Raw genomic sequence first — 17,460 nt, forward strand, 5'->3', positions numbered from 1 at the left:
TAGATTTTAAATGCGTGACATCATTTCCTGTCGCCTTCAGGTCCACGGAGGAGCCGATGGAGGAGGAGCCTGTGTTGTAGGAGGAGCTTTAACCAGAACCACACAAGAACTCCACATTCACCTCCTGCTGGCACCTCCTCTTCCTCGTCCTTTTCCTCTTCCTCCATGTGTTCACACACACACACACACACACACAAACACAGTGGAGGTGTGCCGCTGAGGAGGACATTATGGAGGCAGGAGGAGGTGGGGACTGTGACAAACACAGAGACGCATCTCTTTTCTACTCGACCCGAGGAGGAGCAGACGACTTGTTGGCATCTCCATGGAAACCAGAGGAGGAAGGGTCATACGTCAGCACCTGTACACAGCTTCATCACACACCTGTCTGTCCCGACTCCTCTGTTTCCACAGCGGGACGATGACCCATCAAAATACCAGACGCAAAGTGGACGACTTGTCCTCTTGTCTGTCTGTGCGTCCGTCTGTCAGAGACAGGCCGAGCGAGGAGTTTGACAATGAACAGAGGAGGAGGAGGAACTAGGTGCCTTTTTTTAACGAAAAACAAAACCGTCCGATCCACAAAACGCCACCGCCGCAGCACCTCAGCAACCAACCAGCCAATCAGGACTGAAGAAACACACTGATGTGCGCACACACACACACATACACACACACACACACACTGCTGTCGGTCAGTTCATCTTTGAGTCTTTGTTTCTTCGTCTGGATGCCTTAATTTGTTCTCATGTCACCGTCAGCGCCCCGACAGAGACGGCGAGGGCAGAACCGCCATGTAACCACACATCCATCAAAGCTCCTCCCATCAGACTTTAAAGCCATCAGAACACGCCGGGACGTCCCGCAAAGTCTCCGCTGAATATGAACGTCACTTTAATAATGATATTCAGCCAGACTCTGTGGGCGCTGGCGCGAGTGTCTCAGGATCAGGCCCGTCTCAGCGTCTTCATCACGTCAACCAACCCTTCATCACTCCTCTCACTCACTCACTCAGTCATGTGACCTGAGCCCCGCCCCTTCCTGTAAAGGGGATTGTGGGATTGTGGCACGTTTTTGAAACACCACAGCGACCACCACGTCCCTCCTTCCTTTCTTTCTTTGTTTTTTTATTTGGTGTAAATACTGTTTCCTGTCGTGTCCACGGCGCCGTCACAGCAGACTCACTTTTCTATCTCTGTACATACGTCTATGTAAAAAACACAAAATCTCTTTTTGTATAAAAAAGAAAAAATCATATTCTATATATAAATATAAATATATATATATGTAAACATTGTTTTATCCAATCAGATTGGAGTTCTGAATATATTCTATTTGGAGATTTGATGTTTTAAAGGTTTGAGCTGTTTGACAGGAAGTAAGCACACGGTCTGAGGTCGTCGGACCGCCACCTGTTTGTTTGTTTGTTTGTTAATAGATGTTGAGGGTGGCTGGATGATGTCATCGTAGTGGTGGTTGTTGTTGTTGGAGGTGAGTGGTGAGCTCCAGTTCCTCTGGCAGGACCAGTGCTGCTCTCCGCAGGCAAACAGCAGCGACTACAGAAAGGCAGGTTATCCAAGGTCAAAGGTCACGACTCGGTAAATAGGCTGGTCCAGTGATGATGCGTTTTTGTAGTCCAACAGCCTCGACCGCTGAACTACACGAAGCTGTTACAGAGACGGAGTTAAAAATACAAACCCACCAGGTGGACGTCTCTCGGTTCAGGAGAAACGGGGTGACTCAGAGGAAGTTTGCCTTCCTTCCTGTGAACTCATTTCTTCATCGTTCTTGCTGAAACAAACTTTTAATCCACTTGTCGTTCACGGTTCACTGTTCCTGGATCAGAGCTAACGAGCCGTTCTGCGTCAGGTCCGAGTACATTTTGATAGTTTGTTTTTTTCCAGGATTCAGGTGCAAATGACAAAAACTCAGATATTCTCTATGTTTAGTAAATCACAAATTTTCAATAGAATCAGAAATACTCTAAAATTAACATCACAAATTGATGATAAAATTCCTTGAAAATTATCTAAGATTATTAGATCACAAATTTACAAAATACGTCAGAAATTCTCTCAGATTAAAGTTGCAAATTTAAAAAAAAAACACAAAAGTCAGAAATTTACAGAAAAAACAGAAATTCTCTAAAATGAATGTCAAATTTTTATGATAAAAAAATACTGAATATTTTCTAAGATTATTACATTGCAAATCTTAAAAAAAAAAAAAATAGAATTTCTCAAAAGTGAAAGTCACTAATTTACCATAAAAAACCTAGAGTGTGCTAATAGTAATGAAATCACGTCTGACCTGAATGTAAAAGTTTGTTCAAGCTTCTGACGAGTCGACCAAAACTCCAAACCAACGACTGTATGTAAAGATGGCCAACACGTCTCCACTTCCTCCTACTGTGCAAACACTGAGGCCAAAGTATCGCAGATACGGCCGCGGCCATCTTGTATCAAATTCCCGCCCATACAGCCGCACAATCAACGGCTGTTTGTCCCCTTAAAGCACAGCTTTAGAGACGTGACGTGTTCTCCAGCGTCACTTTTCACAAAGAATTCCCAGTCGAGGCCGTTAGTGACTGTTCTCTGTTGGAAGCCTCAGAGCTGGACCACTCTATTGCTCACATCTACAGAAACTCAGCAGAGCGACATCAGTCAGCGAACTCTGCCGACACACTCTTCAAACCTCACAAGCGTCCGTCTCCCAGGAGCCTGTAGCTGCCGCTGCTACCTCTGGGTCTCATCTGTTCAAAGCAATACAACACTGACAGGACAGCAGTGACTGGACCGACAGCGTCCAGCCTTCAGCAGGCAGCGTCACAGCACCACATCATCATGGAGCTTTTAAAGGTGCGGGTGAGCGCTGTGTGTGTGTGTGTGTGTGTGTGTGTGTGTGTGTGTGTGTGTGTGTGTGTGTGTGTGTGTGTGTGTGTGTGTGTGTGTGTGTGTGTGTGTTACCTGTCAGGTGGATGGACAGAGGATTGATTGATTGATTGATTTATTGAGCTCAGTGTCGTCTTTTTGTACTGATGTAAACACTAAGGCCATTTTGTCCATCATACCAGCAGTCAGTGAACGCAGCGCCTCAGGCTGGGGGGGCGGGGAGGGGGCGGGGAGGGGGCGGGGTTACAGCGATGACACAAAAATTTACCATCAAATGTGGGAGGAACAAGCAGCAACTACCAGGATTTTATCAGCTGCGTTTAAATGTATGGAACACCAACTAGTCAATATTAAATAAATAAATACATGAATAAATTAATGTTTATGACAAATAATGTATAATATATATATATTATAATATGAATAAATGTTAATATAAAAATATAAATAATGAGTCCATAAATGAATCAATAAATTTTTTTTTTTTTTTTTTTAATTTCCAGAAATAAATTATGTTTTTTTTTTTATTTATTACGGAGAACTTTTACCTCCTAATGTCACATTTATCTCTCAGCTCTTTTAATAACAGGTTGTGATTCAGTTCAGTTCTGGTGCTGTTGTTTTGGTTTGATTCTGTTGTTCAGACCGAAGTAAATATTTATTTAAATAAATCAAATGGAAATAAATGTGGAATTAGGAAATAAAAGTCCCTTAAAATAAGTAATAGTCCTTTGGCAAATGATATCCTATGTATGTATTTATTTATATATTTATTGAATTATATTGACTCATTTATATATTTTTTACTTCATTATTTATTTCACAGCCATGTTCATTTATTTAATAGGAATAATTGTGCATTTATTTATTTAATTTTTACTTAAATTGAATTCCATATTAAACAAGCACCAACAAATTCAATTAAAATGAATTCAAATTAAATTGTCGGTTGAATAATTTGGTCTTTTTTCTCTCACTGCGGCAGCATCTAGTGGCCATTAGAGGAACTGCAGTGTAAAATATACAGCTGTTATCATAACTCTGGTTTATCACAACTTGGGCCCTGTTTTTCCAAAAGTCAAAATTAGTTTTGTTTAAGACAGATGGAATCATTTTCAAAATTCACAAAATGTTTTTATCCAATAAAATATTCTTCTTTCATTCATATTTATTGGCATTCAGCATTAATAATAATAATAGTAATAATAAAAAACATTTTCCCTGCAGTCAGGAAACTGTTTGCTGCACACAAAGGAAGGAAGCTGTGGGTTCTCTTCATGGTTAGACAGGAAGCGGTGAGCAGAAGGGTTTTCAGTTGGTTGCAATCTTCACCACCACTAGATGCCACTCTTCAAAAAGTCATTGTTGTTGCCAAGACAATTAATTTTAAAAAATGATTTAATTGGTGATGACATCTCGAAATACGACAGACGTTCAAAGCTTCCTTTGAAAACCTTTACAAAAGCTTGTGTCCGGCCGTAGTTGCTGCTTGTTCAGTTTGGTTGGGTTTTTTTTCTGAGACAAACTGGAGTTCAGCACGTAGAGGAGCGTCTGCACCAGCACAGTGAAAACTCTGAAACATGAACAGTGCTGACAGTCTGATGATGATGATGATGATGATGATGATGAATGTCCTCCTCAGTCCAGAGGCTGCGCAGCATCACTGTTGCTTCCACCCACGCACACACTGAGGTGAAACGCACACTTTGACACACACACACAGACTATTTTGCTACATGAGTTAATACTGTATATTTCTTGATATGTTTGATACTGTGGTGTAAATGTAGTGTCCTGCTATGACGCGGTGTCGGGGGGGTGGGGGGGTATTTTTGGACTCTTGGTGCGACAGAGGAGGTTCACTGTCACCTTCTCTCTCCGTCTCTTTTACCTCCGTCTCTTTTCGAGGGGGGACCTTCCTTCTCTCTGTCACCTTTCTCTCGTCCAGCTCGTGACTGAAAACTCGGAAAACGCTGTTTTGGTTGGAACTGATCACAAGCACATTCCTGACTCTTCTCTGTCCGTGCTGTCGTTTTCTCCAGATTCTTTCCTGTTGCGACGAAACAACATGTGTCTAGATCTTGCAGACTCACATGTATATAAAGTGCATATATGTGTACACATGTGCAATACACGCTATTCGAGCAATCTATTACTGTGACTATTATTGATGATGATACTTCAGCCTGTTTTTTCTTCTCGTCCTGATTTCCTGTTGATGAATTGTGTTGCAGGAGCTTAAAAAGGGAAGAAGGTGACTCTTGTGATTCTTCACACTCAATTTAATTTCAGGGGTTTGTGGACATTTTAATGAAGCCCTTTTTTTTTTATTACTCTCACTGTAATGTTGTGACGTTGATCCTGATTATCTGTTTCTTTGTTGTTTTTTTTTAAGTGGGCCTGTTGTTAAACTTGTCTGGAAACTCAATAAAGCAATTCACTGACTGTTGTATTTCCCAACTCTCTGCAGAACACGAAACAAAATCTCTCTTCCATCACCTGCACAACTCCTTAACACAGAGCAGGGCTGTTTCCACTCTTATGCTAAGCTAAGCTAACCAGCATAGTTTTAATGAAAAATGTCGTAGTACAGTTTGTCTTAAAAATTAATTAGATTCATTCAGATTAGTATGTCATATACAATTTCAAAAATATGACATTTGAAAATTGCATAGAGAGTACTAGTGTAGTATATAGTTAAGAATTTCACCAAAAACGTCATAGTATAGCATGTTATTAAAATTTTCAAATATAACATAGTATGTCATCAAAACTTTCAAGAAAAACGTCATAGTGTAGCATGTCACCAAACTTTTTTATAAAAAACGTCATAGTATAGCATGTCACCAAACTTTTTATAAAAAAGTCATAGTATAGTATGTCACCAAATTTTAAAAAATAAAAAACGTCGTAGTGTAGTATGTCGTCTAAATTTTAATGAATGACGTCATAGTATAGCATGTCACCAAATTTTTTATAAAAAAGTCATAGTATAGTATGTCGCCAAATTTTAAAAAATAAAAAACGTCATAGTGTAGTATGTCATCTAAATTTTCATGAATGACGTCATATTATAGCATGTCACCAAATTTTTCACAAAAAACATCATAGTATAGCATGTCACCAAATTTTTTATAAAAAAGTCATAGTATAGTATGTCGCCAAATTTTAAAAAATAAAAAACGTCATAGTGTAGTATGTCATCTAAATTTTCATGAATGACGTCATATTATAGCATGTCACCAAATTTTTCACAAAAATCATAGTATAGCATGTTGTCAAATTTTTCACAAAAAACATCATAGTATAGCATGTCGCCAAACTTTTTTTAAAAAAAAACATAGTATAGCATGTCGTCAAAATTTTCATGAAAAACGTCACAGTGTAATATGTCGCCAAACTTTTTTATTAAAAACATCATAGTATAGCATGTCGCCAAATTTTAAAAAATAAAAAACGTCAGTGTAAATTTTCATGAAAAATGTCATAGTATAGCATGTCGTCAAAATTTTCACGAAAAACGTCATAGTATAGTATGTCGCCAAATTTTTTTGAAAAAAAGTCAGTGTAGTATGTCACCAAATTTTAAAAAATAAAAAACGTCATAGTATAGCATGTCGCCAATTTTTTTTTATAAAAAACGTCATAATATAGCATGTCATCAAATTTTTCACAAAAAACATCATAGTATGGCATGTCCCCAAACTTTTTTATAAAAAACGTCATAGTATAGCATGTCGCCAAACTTTTTAAAAAAAAAGTCATAGTATAGTATGTCGCCAAATTTTAAAAAATAAAAAACGTCGTGTAGTATGTCGCCAAATTTTAAAAAATAAAAAACGTCATAGTGTAGTATGTCATCAACATTTTCCATCTAAAACATAGTATAGCCTGTCGTCAAATTTTTCACAAAAAACGTCATAGTATGGCATGTCATCAAATTTTTCACAAAAAACGTCATAGTATGGCATGTCCCCAAACTTTTTTATAAAAAACGTCATAGTATAGCATGTCGCCAAACTTTTTTATAAAAAAGTCATAGTATAGTATGTCGCCTAAATTTTCATGAAAAACGTCATAGTATAGCATGTCGCCAAATTTTTTCTAAAAAACGTCGTATAGCATCGCCTAAATTTTCATGAAAAACGTTATTGTATAGCATGTCGTCAAAATTTTCATCTAAAACGTCAAAGTATAGCATGTCGTCAAATTTTCATGAACAACGTCATAGTATAGCATGTCGCCTAAATTTTCATGAAAAACATCATAATATAGCATGTTGTCAAAATTTTCATCTAAAATGTCAAAGTATAGCATGTCGTCAAAATTTTCATCTAAAACGTCAAAGTATACCATGTCGCCAAATTTTTCACAAAAAACTTCATAGTATAGCATGTCGTCAAAATTTTCATCTAAAATGTCAGTATAGTATGTCTCAAAATTTTTATGAAAAACATCATAGTATAGTATGTCTCAAAATTTTTATGAAAAACATCATAGTATAGTATGTTGCCAAATTAAAAAAAGAAACGTCATAGTATAGCATGTCGCCAAATTAAAAAAGAAAATGTCATAGTATAGCATGTTGCCAAATTAAAAAAGAAAATGTCAAAGTACAGCTGTTGCCAAATTTTTTATAAAAAACGTCGTAGTATAGCGTCGCCAAAATTTTCATGAAAAACGTCATAGTATAGCATGTCGCCAAATTAAAAAAGAAAATGTCATAGTATAGCATGTCGCCAAATTTTTTACAAAAAACGTCAGAGTATGTCGCCTAAATTTTCATGAACGTCATAGTATAGTATGTTGCCAAATCAAAAAAAGAAACATCATAGTATAGCATGTCGCCAAAATTTTCATCTAAAACGTCATAGTATAGCATGTCGCCAAATTTTTTATAAAAAACGTCATAGTATAGCATGTCGCCAAAATTTTCATGAAAAACGTCAAAGTGTAGTATGTCGCCAAATTTTTCATCTAAAATATCAAAGTATAGCATGTCATAAAATTTTTTATAAAAAACGTCATAGTATAGCATGTCGCCAATTTTTTTCTAAAAAACATGATAGTATAGCATGTCGTCAAAATTTTCATGAAAAACGTTATAGCATGTTGCCAAATTTTTCATCTAAAACATCATAGTATAGCATGTCGCCAAATTTTTTACAAAAAACGTCAGAGTATGTCGCCTAAATTTTCATGAACGTCATAGTATAGTATGTTGCCAAATCAAAAAAAGAAACATCATAGTATAGCATGTCGCCAAAATTTTTATAAAAAACGTCATAGTATAGCATGTCGCCAAAATTTTCATCTAAAACGTCATAGTATAGCATGTCGCCAAATTTTTTATAAAAAACGTCATAGTATAGCATGTCGCCAAAATTTTCATCTAAAACGTCATAGTATAGCATGTCGCCAAAATTTTCATCTAAAATATCAAAGTATAGCATGTCATGAAATTTTTTATAAAAAACGTCATAGTATAGCATGTCATCAAATTTTTCATCTAAAACATCATAGTATAGCATGTCGCCAAATTTTTTCTAAAAAACATGATAGTATAGCATGTCGTCAAAATTTTCATGAAAAACGTTAAAGTATAGCATGTTGCCAAATTTTTCATCTAAAACATCATAGTATAGCATGTCGCCAAAATTTTCATCTAAAACATCATAGTATAGCATGTTGCCAAATTTTTCATCTAAAACATCATAGTATAGCATGTCGTCAAAATTTTCATCTAAAACATCATAGTATAGCATGTCACCAAATTTTTCATCTAAAACATCATAGTATAGCATGTTGCCAAAATTTTCATGAAAAACGTCAAAGTATAGCATGTCGCCAAATTTTTCAAAAATAACATCCTAGTATAGCATGTCGTCAAAAGTTTATGAACCAAAAGATTAGAGAAATAATGGAATCAATCATCAATAAGTCAAATCATTAGTTGAAACCACAATTTATTTATTTTTTAATCAAAGTAGTCAAAGTTAAATGTTCTCAGTCAAACACTGGAATCAGACAATAAAAAAATCACGTGCATCAGTTCATCACATTCAGAGGGACCAAACTCCAACTATCCAATCAGCAGCCTGCCGCCGCCCGCCTCAGCTGCTCAGTTTGTTGCCTCTACCTCGCTGCAAACAGACGACTGTACAGTTTCTGCAGTTCGGTACCTCCAAGGAAACAATTTCAGAATTAACTTTTCAATATTAAATGTGATGTGAGCTCAGAGAGAATTCCAGCATCACATCTGAAATCAGCAGGAATCACCGCAGGTCCTTCTTTCTTCCTAACAAAGTCTGTAGCCGAACAGGAAGTCTGAACACGTGGCTCGGTGGCGTGCTCTAGCTCTCAGGTGAGTAGATCTTGATGAGGTGTTGCGGCTCGGAGGGGTAGCCGGTGACGGGGCAGCGGCGGTTGGCTTTGACGTACATGTAGATGCAGCGGTAACAGAAGACAAAGCCGGAGGTGGACAGTACCGTGGCGTTTGTGTGAAGCTTCTGGCACAGCGGACAGTTCCTGCTGTCGGAGTCGAGCTGAGTTTCTTTGCTGTGATTGGCTGAGCTGGATGAAAAGTCCTGCTCCTGCCGCAGGTGGAGGGGGGGTGGAGGAGCAGGCAGGGAGGTGAGGGCCTTCACGGTGCTCTGGTTGTCTGAGGAGTACCACCACTCCAGGAACTGGAGGAAGAAGACACCCAGTGACAGGGAGGTGGAGAGGGACACGGCCACGCCATGCGCTGCTTGTGACATCAGCCACCATGCTCTCTGAACCAGGCTGCAAACAGAAGCACAATGCATTATGGGTGATGGATTTAAGTTCTTTGTCTGACACTGGGAAGAACACTTACTACACATATTCTTCACCTAAATTTGTCTTTGTTTCACCTCGAGGGTTTCTGTTACAAGAGTTTTAAGTCAGAAGAAAAACACCGTTGCTGTCTGTGAGCTTTAAAGGGACAGTCCACCCAAAATCAGAAATACGTCTCCTTCCACTAATCCACAGACCTTGTTGTGAGCTGTTTCACATAGGAACTATTCCCTTGAGTATCATCACGCCAGTGTTAATGTTGTTGATAAAAACTATGATCATGCTATGTAGCGTGTGAAATAGAGTGTGGTGAATGTGCTAGGAAAGGTAGTATCAGCACTGTCTCTACCTGGAGCTCGCATGAACGGAGCCTGGGTTTGGTTGAAGGTGGCAGTGCTGTTTGGGCTGAGAAAGCCATGTGTAAGTAAGGTAAAGGAGGTTGTTGGGTTGGTGTGGGGAGCAGTGAGAGCTGGCATTAGGGGAGTGTCTCTGGGACGCCAGAGATCACTGTCTAGCCTCCTGGAGGTGTTGTGGGACCAACTAGATGAAACACTGGTGAAAAGAGGTTCCCACCTGATGACCCCAAAGACATGCTAGTTATCACTGCTCACTGGTCTGTATAGTTAAGCCTTGCCATTATGCCATTAACAACTTTTTTCAGTGTTACGAAGACGGGATGTTGACAAGTAAAAAATAGATCTTGATATTAAAAAGTCTGATGAAATGTAAGTTTCAGTTGACTACCGCCGGCACGGAGGCATAAAAATATGTTGACTGTAAGGAATAGCTAAAAGTTGACTAAAACTATGGAGGATAAATAAATAAAATATGACACTTAGAAGTATTGTTTGTCTTAAGACTTAAGGCATTTGCAAACTGAGTCCGTTTTCTTTTTTGTCCAAAACTGTTGCACGTCTAAAGATAAATAAAACCTCCCTTTGTGTCATGTTCACACACTGAGTCTGAACCTTTTGTCCGTCATTAAAAATTTTGGAGCAAGTTCGATTTTCTGCTTTTCTCCTCCGTCAGAGTCTTTAGAGACGTTTGACCAAGACTCAGTGAAGACAATGCGGCTGAGACGAGGAAGAGGAAGAGACAGAGGAACAGAATCATTTCATAACTCAGACAGATACGTTCAAAATCCAAAATGGCTGCCAAAATTAACACTGCACAGTGCAGAAGGAAGAGTGCATCTACTGCTAGCTCACCTAGCGTCACTAAGCTAGCTAACATTACAGCTCAGCCAAGGAGGACGCCAGTAATGTTTACAACTCATGCTGTCACAAGCATCTCGTTCATGAGCAAAGGCTTCCTTCTGCGCAGTGATACAGTTTGCGGGTGTAGTTTGGTGGAAAGAAAGTAGTTCCTACATGAAACTGCTCACAACACGGTCTGTGAATTATCTTTACAAACGGGTCATTATTTCTGCAAAGAGACACTGATGTTGAGTTTTTCAAATGGATTTTTTTGGCGCTTTGAGCACCACAAGCCGAGTGACATCTGGTCCCATTACACCGGAGAGAAGGCAGACGTCTCTATGGACGATATTTCCAACACTTGACGACTCACACCAAAACTATCTGACTGACAAACAGGTAAAACAGGTGAACTGTCCCTTCAAAGACAGATGATTGGAGAAGGTGAGAACACTGAGTGTGTTAAATCTGAGACGTACCTCCCCTCCGCCGGGCGTCCGAGTGTCCTGGTCTTCAGCTCCATGTCTCTGATATCTTGAATGTTAAGTCGTGCCAGTTTGACCCTGGCCAGCCACAGCAGAGGATTATGGGTCCTGGCGACTCCAAAGATAAAGAGAAGCTGCTGGCAGAAGACCCAGACCTGCCAGGCGGAGCTGACGTACGGGTATGCAGCCACGGCTGCCCGGTACAACCTCTGGCCCCGGCTCTGCGCCAGCCGGATGGAGAAGTCCTCCTCATCCCTCTGCCGCGCCAGCGTCGCCTCCAGCTTGGCCCGCAGGTACGGCACCAGGCACAGAAGAAGAAGAGAGCGCCACTGTGACTTCCTGTCCAACCCCAGGCGATTGGGAAGTACTCGCCTTCCTGAAACTCTCTTCAGGCCGTAAAAGTTCTCAGAGAAGGAGGCGCTGCAGTGAGACAGGAAGTGGTTTTGGAGGAGGAGGTCCAGCACCAGGTAGAGCTCATCAAAGCGTCGCCACAGGAAGCCGAAGCGGGACGGGCTGGACTCCGCCAGAACCTGGAATGAGTCACAAACACGAGAGGAGTTAAGGTGTGGACACACCAAACCGACATCAAAGAACTAGCGGCGACGAAAGCCAACTGTTGCGTCGTCTACGTCGCCTCACGTCGCCCTGTGTCAGTTGCATTTGAACACACTACACGGACTACATCCGACGGCCAAGTAGCACATACGTTCTGCGCCTGCGTGAGAGAGAGCGGAGTGAGAGAGTGGTACATCCTGTCAGCCGAGGGGTTTCCTATCTGTGCAGCCGAGCACCGCAGCACCTCCACGGACTATTACATCCAGACGGTCCCGGTGTTTCCTCTGCAGGCTCCACTTCACTCAGCTGCCCGATAAACCCGCTGCTTCTTCCCACTTTAACCTGAATAACAAACCAGGGCTCGGTGCTCCGGTTGGATCCAAACGGAGAGCCGGGGCTAGCTCAGAGACTAGCGGAGGCTAACTGGCTGTGCTTCCCTCCGGTCATGCTGCGGCTAACGCTCCGCTAGCCGCTCCCAGCTAGCTCCGGTTTGTTATTCAGGTTAAAGTGGGAAGAAGCAGCGGGTCTGTGGGGCAGCTGAGTGAAGTGGAGCCTGAGGAGGAAGCACCGGTTAGCCCCGGTTTCACTACAGGCAGATTCACTCGATACAGGGGCAAGGAAATAAAACCTGAACAGCCAATCAGAGTGATCTCTCTCACAGAGAAGCTCCACTGCCGATTCAACATGCTCAATCGGCCAAAAAGCCGCTGACGCTGAAGTGCCGACGGTGCAGAACACACCGCAAAAACTAGGCCGACAGACGCTCACCAACGGCCCGACTTTGGTTGCCGGCCGACCGTCGGCTTGGTGTGTCAGGGCCTTAAGAAACAGGGCTGAAGTTTATTTGTAGAGCAACAATCAGGGCCGAATGATGAATCACATGACGACCTCCGTCTCTGTTCAGCTCAGCTCAGTTTTCTGTGACGATTCTGTGGCGTTTGTATCAGATTCATTACACCAACACAAACACTACTAATTTCTCCATAAGCTGCATCAACACGTGAAAAGTGTGCATGTTGCTCCGCTATGCATATATTCATTGAATGAATTTTTTTTTTTTTTATCAGAAACAAGAAAAGTTAAAACCCAGCGATGGTGCTGAGGATCAGATACTTTCTTCTTCATGTAGTGGTGTCTGCTCTGACTTTAATGTGTCAGTCGAGGCAGAAATATGATAAAACGCATTTTGAAGACGAACCACAGAGTCATACATCAGTCCGTTTTTATCATGAACAGTGTGACCCTACAGATGGTCTGTTCATATTTCAACACGGACGCTGACAGCTGCTGACGAGCATGTAGACAGCAGACGCTTCTATTTGTGTTCAAGAGTCACAACTCTCTTCAGTTAGTTTTCCCTGAACTCAGTGTTTCATCATTTTATCCTGTCAGACATTTGTGCCAAGTTTGGTCAGAATTAGTATCCAAATGAAGGTGAACCCTCGCTCACCTTGATAGCGTGTCTCAGCGCCGGTCGGACTGCCTCCATCAGAGACTCCTGAGCCAGGACCTCAAAGATGGACGGCTGCTCGTTGGCAGCGGAGGAGGTCAGGTGGGCTCCGGCCTCGGCCATGGCTGCTGCAGAACAACGACACAAGAGGATAAGCAGTGAAACACTCAGAGGAAAGGCGTTCAGGTTTGTCTCTCTCATTATGTTCAAAACTAAGCATGGATTTTTCTGACAGATCAAACTCTTACCACTGTTTTTATTCCAGTTTTATTTTCATAATGCCCAAAATCATGCATTTTGTTTGCACTTTTTAAACTGGTCCCACATGATGAGAGAAAACAGAAAAAAGGGGCTGTTGCATTTGCTTTTGTGACACAGGAAACTACACAGCAGCCAGTCAGAAACAAACGATGTTACTACAGACATCTGGGCTGAGAAATATGAAATGCAGCAGCAGAATCTTGGTTTATATTTGATCATAGTTTTGCTGTTTTCAACAGAATTTTTTCAGCTTCCATTTTCTCAACAAAGGAAACAGTATGGCGCCCACTTCCTGTTTACACCTGATGAATATTTATCATATATTACACTTTATTTAAACTTCAGACACAAAATCGGCCTTAGTTCATTTCTCCACTGTTTCAACAACCACCAGCTCTGATTTGGTTGAAATAAACATTTAATTCAATTATAGGTTATGTTTTAAATTATGTCTCTGAAGGCAAACTGTGTCAACATCTGTTTTATATAATAAGATACAGTTTCTAACTTTCATCATTTTCAGTGCAGCAAAATGTTTCTAGCAGGCTGGAAAAGAAACTGATTTTATTATTAGAGTAAGCTACCAAACGTTTAATTTGTTTCTGCAATATTAGTATTTATTATTAATATCGTCTAAATTATTATTATATATTTCCCCATCCCTGCTGTGTAGTGCTGTGATATTTAAATTGATGGTTATCCTACCATGTACATTTGCTTATCTGAAAATATGCAGATTGATGGAGAATCTCTCCTTTGAGTTATTTTTACACAAACTTCATTAACAAAATGTTTCAAGGTTGAGTTTTTATTAATAAAACGTGTGTTCAACCAACAATAACCTTTCTGTTTTCTTTAAGGGTCATTCTGACTGATAATTCTGTGACACCATGAAACTGATATTTGTTTAGGTTGTTGTACCGTATCAGTCTCTCACTGCTGCATCATCACTATGTAATCAGCAGTTCATTTTAAGGTAATGAAAACACAGTGGTTTATATTTTCAGGTGATTTTAACCTAAAGACAAAGTTGTGCATTTTACATTCTATTTCTGCCAATATATCCCTTTATACCCTGCACATTAGACCTTTAAATAATTCAGTAGTTTAACCTGGAACAGAGTGTTTTCACACTGTGCTGTTGCTACTGCTGCAGAGCAGGTTAAAGTTCACTGAGCTTTATTTAACTCCATGTTCAAATAAACCAGGTGACTTCAAGAACAGCAACCTTTTACCTCTAAAAGGTAACGTTGAGACAGATTTAAATGAAGCTAACACACATTAATATCTGATTTATTTCTGTGGTCAAACTAAGACAACATAAACTTTACCTTCCTCTGCTAGCTGCTAGCACTGATGCTAGCTGCTGCTTCGTGACGTCTCTTCCGGCTCCGTCACATCACACGGTCATTTAAAACCACCGCGTGTTTCTGTGAACATTAAAACACCATCACAGACACAGACTCATCATGTGTTCATGTGTTCATCTGGAGTTAACCTGCCGCCATGCTGAGAGCTCTGCACACATACCGACACTTCCGCATTCACATGTTGTTCTTCCGCTTCCTCTTCTTCTCTGGTTTCTAATGGCGGTAGGCACCCGCAAAGCTGCATTACCGCCACCTACTGGATTTACCCTGAAGTCTCCATTTTATTAAACACCCAAATTACCCATGATGCAGTGCGAACTACAGTTTTTTGACTGTAACAACAGACTGGTGGTTTGTGGTAAATAACTGTAGAAATTACACTGATGTCCGGCACGTCACCAGAAGTCCCAGCAGAGCCTTCTGTACGATAAAGTTTAAAAAAGAAAAAAAAAACAAGCAGAAAAAGTGTTTGACAGTGACATCACACTAACGCTCCACACAGGTTCATAAATATGAACTGCAGATTCTATTAATCACATTCTGATTTGGAAGACAGACACACAGAGTTCAACTAATAAATATTTATTTCCGTGGTGACTTTTTGACACTTTTGGAAATACACAGATTAAGATCACCACTCTGACAGACAAATACAGTTACCTGCCTAAACTCAAAGCTTTGTTTTATAACACACAACATCTAAAAATGATTGGATTTTGACATGGATTTATCAGGAGGCCTGGATACAATGTTAGATGCAGGACCGCGTTCATTCCTATGAAAGTTGCTCAGCGGCAGCAAAGGTGAAATCCAGAAACAACCTCCTCTGCAAACTTGCAGGTGCAAAATGGGGCGCAGCAGCCCCCACACTGCGCACCTCAGCTCTGGCCCTGTCATATTATGCAGCAGAATACTGTGGCCCTGTCTGGTCCAGGTCACCCCACACACACCACATAGACACCCAACCTAACTCCACTATGCGAATCATAACTGGAACTATTCGTTCAACACCGCTCCCCTGGCTCCCTGTCCTATTTAACTGGCACCAGCCTCCCAAGGAGACAGTGGTCCACCTTGAACAGATTTAGGACTGGTCAAGGTCCCTGCTTGGCCAGCCTCCACAGATGGGGGAGCAGCCTGAGCCCACTGTGTGCTTGTGGAGAGCAGCAAACCATGGAGCATATTATTGAAGCCTGCCCTCTCCAAAGACTAAAAGGAGGTCTAGTCTCCCTCCACAGTATAGATCAAGAGGCTACTACTTGGCTTGAGAAATTTGCATTCGCTAAATAAATAAAAGTGGCACATGAAGCCAAAAAAGCCCAGTTTCTGCAGTATGAAATTACCAGAATCTTCCACATTGTGGGGCCCATAGAGAGGTGCAGGTATGAGCTTTAAAACCTGGAACTGAGTCATTTTTACACTCTTGTGATGTCACCAGGAAACTGTAAGAGAAGTTTCTGTTCTCTCACACAGCCTTCCTCCTTCCTTCTGGGCTCTGACCAGCTCAGACCCTTGCTCCTTGCCCCCGAACCATCAAAGGGGGGTCAACTGCTCACAGTCTCTCTTTCTTCTGGACCATGGCCTGCATGCCCACAGCAGGGCCATAACCTGACACCAGGAAGTTAGTGCACAAACACAAGGTTTGCAACTAACTTTCCAGCAACAAGGAGAGCCAAGTTGAGTTAGCACCCCAGCGTCTAACTCTGCATGAGCCCCGAGCGACCGGCTTCCTCTGATCTGCACCTTCATAACAAGGACACAACAAAGAATGCACCTGGAACCACAGTTCTTTCCAGCCTTCCTCTGCTGGCTAACAAAAGCAGCACACCTCAAACCAACCAAGCAAGGATTGGTAAAGTAACAACTGGGCATTGCTTCATCACAGCTTTACAGAGTAAGCAAGACTGTTTAACTTGTATGTGATTTAATGCTGTCACTGAGTTACTGTTGTGATTGTTTGCAGTCAGGTCATTGATTAGTTAGCTTCTCCAAAAGCTAAATGATGTTAGTTTGCCAATGCTGTTCACAGACAACGTCTTGCATGCAACTAAACATCCTCTGCACTAACCCAGACACCTTTTGCAGCTCAAATCATATTCTCATAGACTCATTTGCAAATTTGCTTTCAACTGAGCTACACCCAAAGAGGCATCTCAAAGTCCTGCTTCTTCTCCTTTGTCTTTGTTCTGACCACACGATCAGACAAACACCTCCCCCGACCTGAAGCCAGCTTTGATTTGGCCATCTTGTAGTTCTCTGTTGTCAGCCATTTTGTTTTGTAGGCCATGTGGCCCTTTGATTACCACACCTGCCTTTGTCTTTTTCTCTCTCTCTCTCTCTCTCTCGCCCACCCACACACACACACACACACACACACACACACACACACACACACACACACACACACACTTGCTTGTATATAGTTAGTTAGAATTT

The 17,460-nt window shown here is 41.0% G+C and overlaps 2 protein-coding genes across 4 annotated transcripts in view; one reads left to right on the top strand and one right to left on the bottom strand.

Moving 5' to 3' along the window:
* Window positions 1-5,351, top strand: part of hdac5 (histone deacetylase 5) — a 65,379-nt gene extending 60,028 nt beyond the window's left edge. For both annotated transcript variants that reach the window (XM_049561040.1, XM_049561039.1), the window contains one exon: window positions 41-5,351. In XM_049561040.1, coding sequence (XP_049416997.1) covers window positions 41-80 — 40 coding nt within the window. In that variant the 3' untranslated portion in view covers window positions 81-5,351. The remainder of the gene's footprint in view (window positions 1-40) is intronic.
* A 3,481-nt stretch (window positions 5,352-8,832) lies between these two features.
* pex12 (peroxisomal biogenesis factor 12) lies at window positions 8,833-15,209 on the bottom strand. 2 transcript variants are annotated; one of them, XM_049561133.1, is made up of 4 exons: window positions 14,986-15,209; window positions 13,394-13,518; window positions 11,383-11,918; window positions 8,833-9,674 (listed from the first exon to the last, which is right to left on the bottom strand). In XM_049561133.1, the coding sequence occupies exons 2-4, from the start codon at window positions 13,514-13,516 to the stop codon at window positions 9,245-9,247; spliced, it is 1,089 nt and encodes a 362-aa protein (XP_049417090.1). In that variant the 5' UTR covers window positions 13,517-13,518; window positions 14,986-15,209; the 3' UTR covers window positions 8,833-9,244. The 2 variants fall into 2 exon arrangements, with proteins under 2 accessions (XP_049417090.1, XP_049417089.1); XM_049561132.1 differs by having other exon boundaries at window positions 13,394-13,521.
* Between the last annotated feature and the right edge of the window lie 2,251 nt (window positions 15,210-17,460).

This window comes from Epinephelus fuscoguttatus, linkage group LG19 (genome assembly GCF_011397635.1).
Source record: "Epinephelus fuscoguttatus linkage group LG19, E.fuscoguttatus.final_Chr_v1".
NCBI lineage: Eukaryota > Metazoa > Chordata > Actinopteri > Perciformes > Serranidae > Epinephelus > Epinephelus fuscoguttatus.

Excerpts from the sequence above, each read along its gene's own strand:
- pex12 (XM_049561133.1), bottom strand. The coding sequence starts at position 13,516 with ATGGCCGAGGCCGGAGCCCACCTGACCTCCTCCGCTGCCAACGAGCAG. Across the intron at positions 11,919-13,393 it reads CGCTGAGACACGCTATCAAG|GTTCTGGCGGAGTCCAGCCC; the intron begins GTGAGCGAGGGT and ends GACTCATTCCAG. Across the intron at positions 9,675-11,382 it reads GGACGCCCGGCGGAGGGGAG|CCTGGTTCAGAGAGCATGGT; the intron begins GTACGTCTCAGA and ends TTCTGTTTGCAG.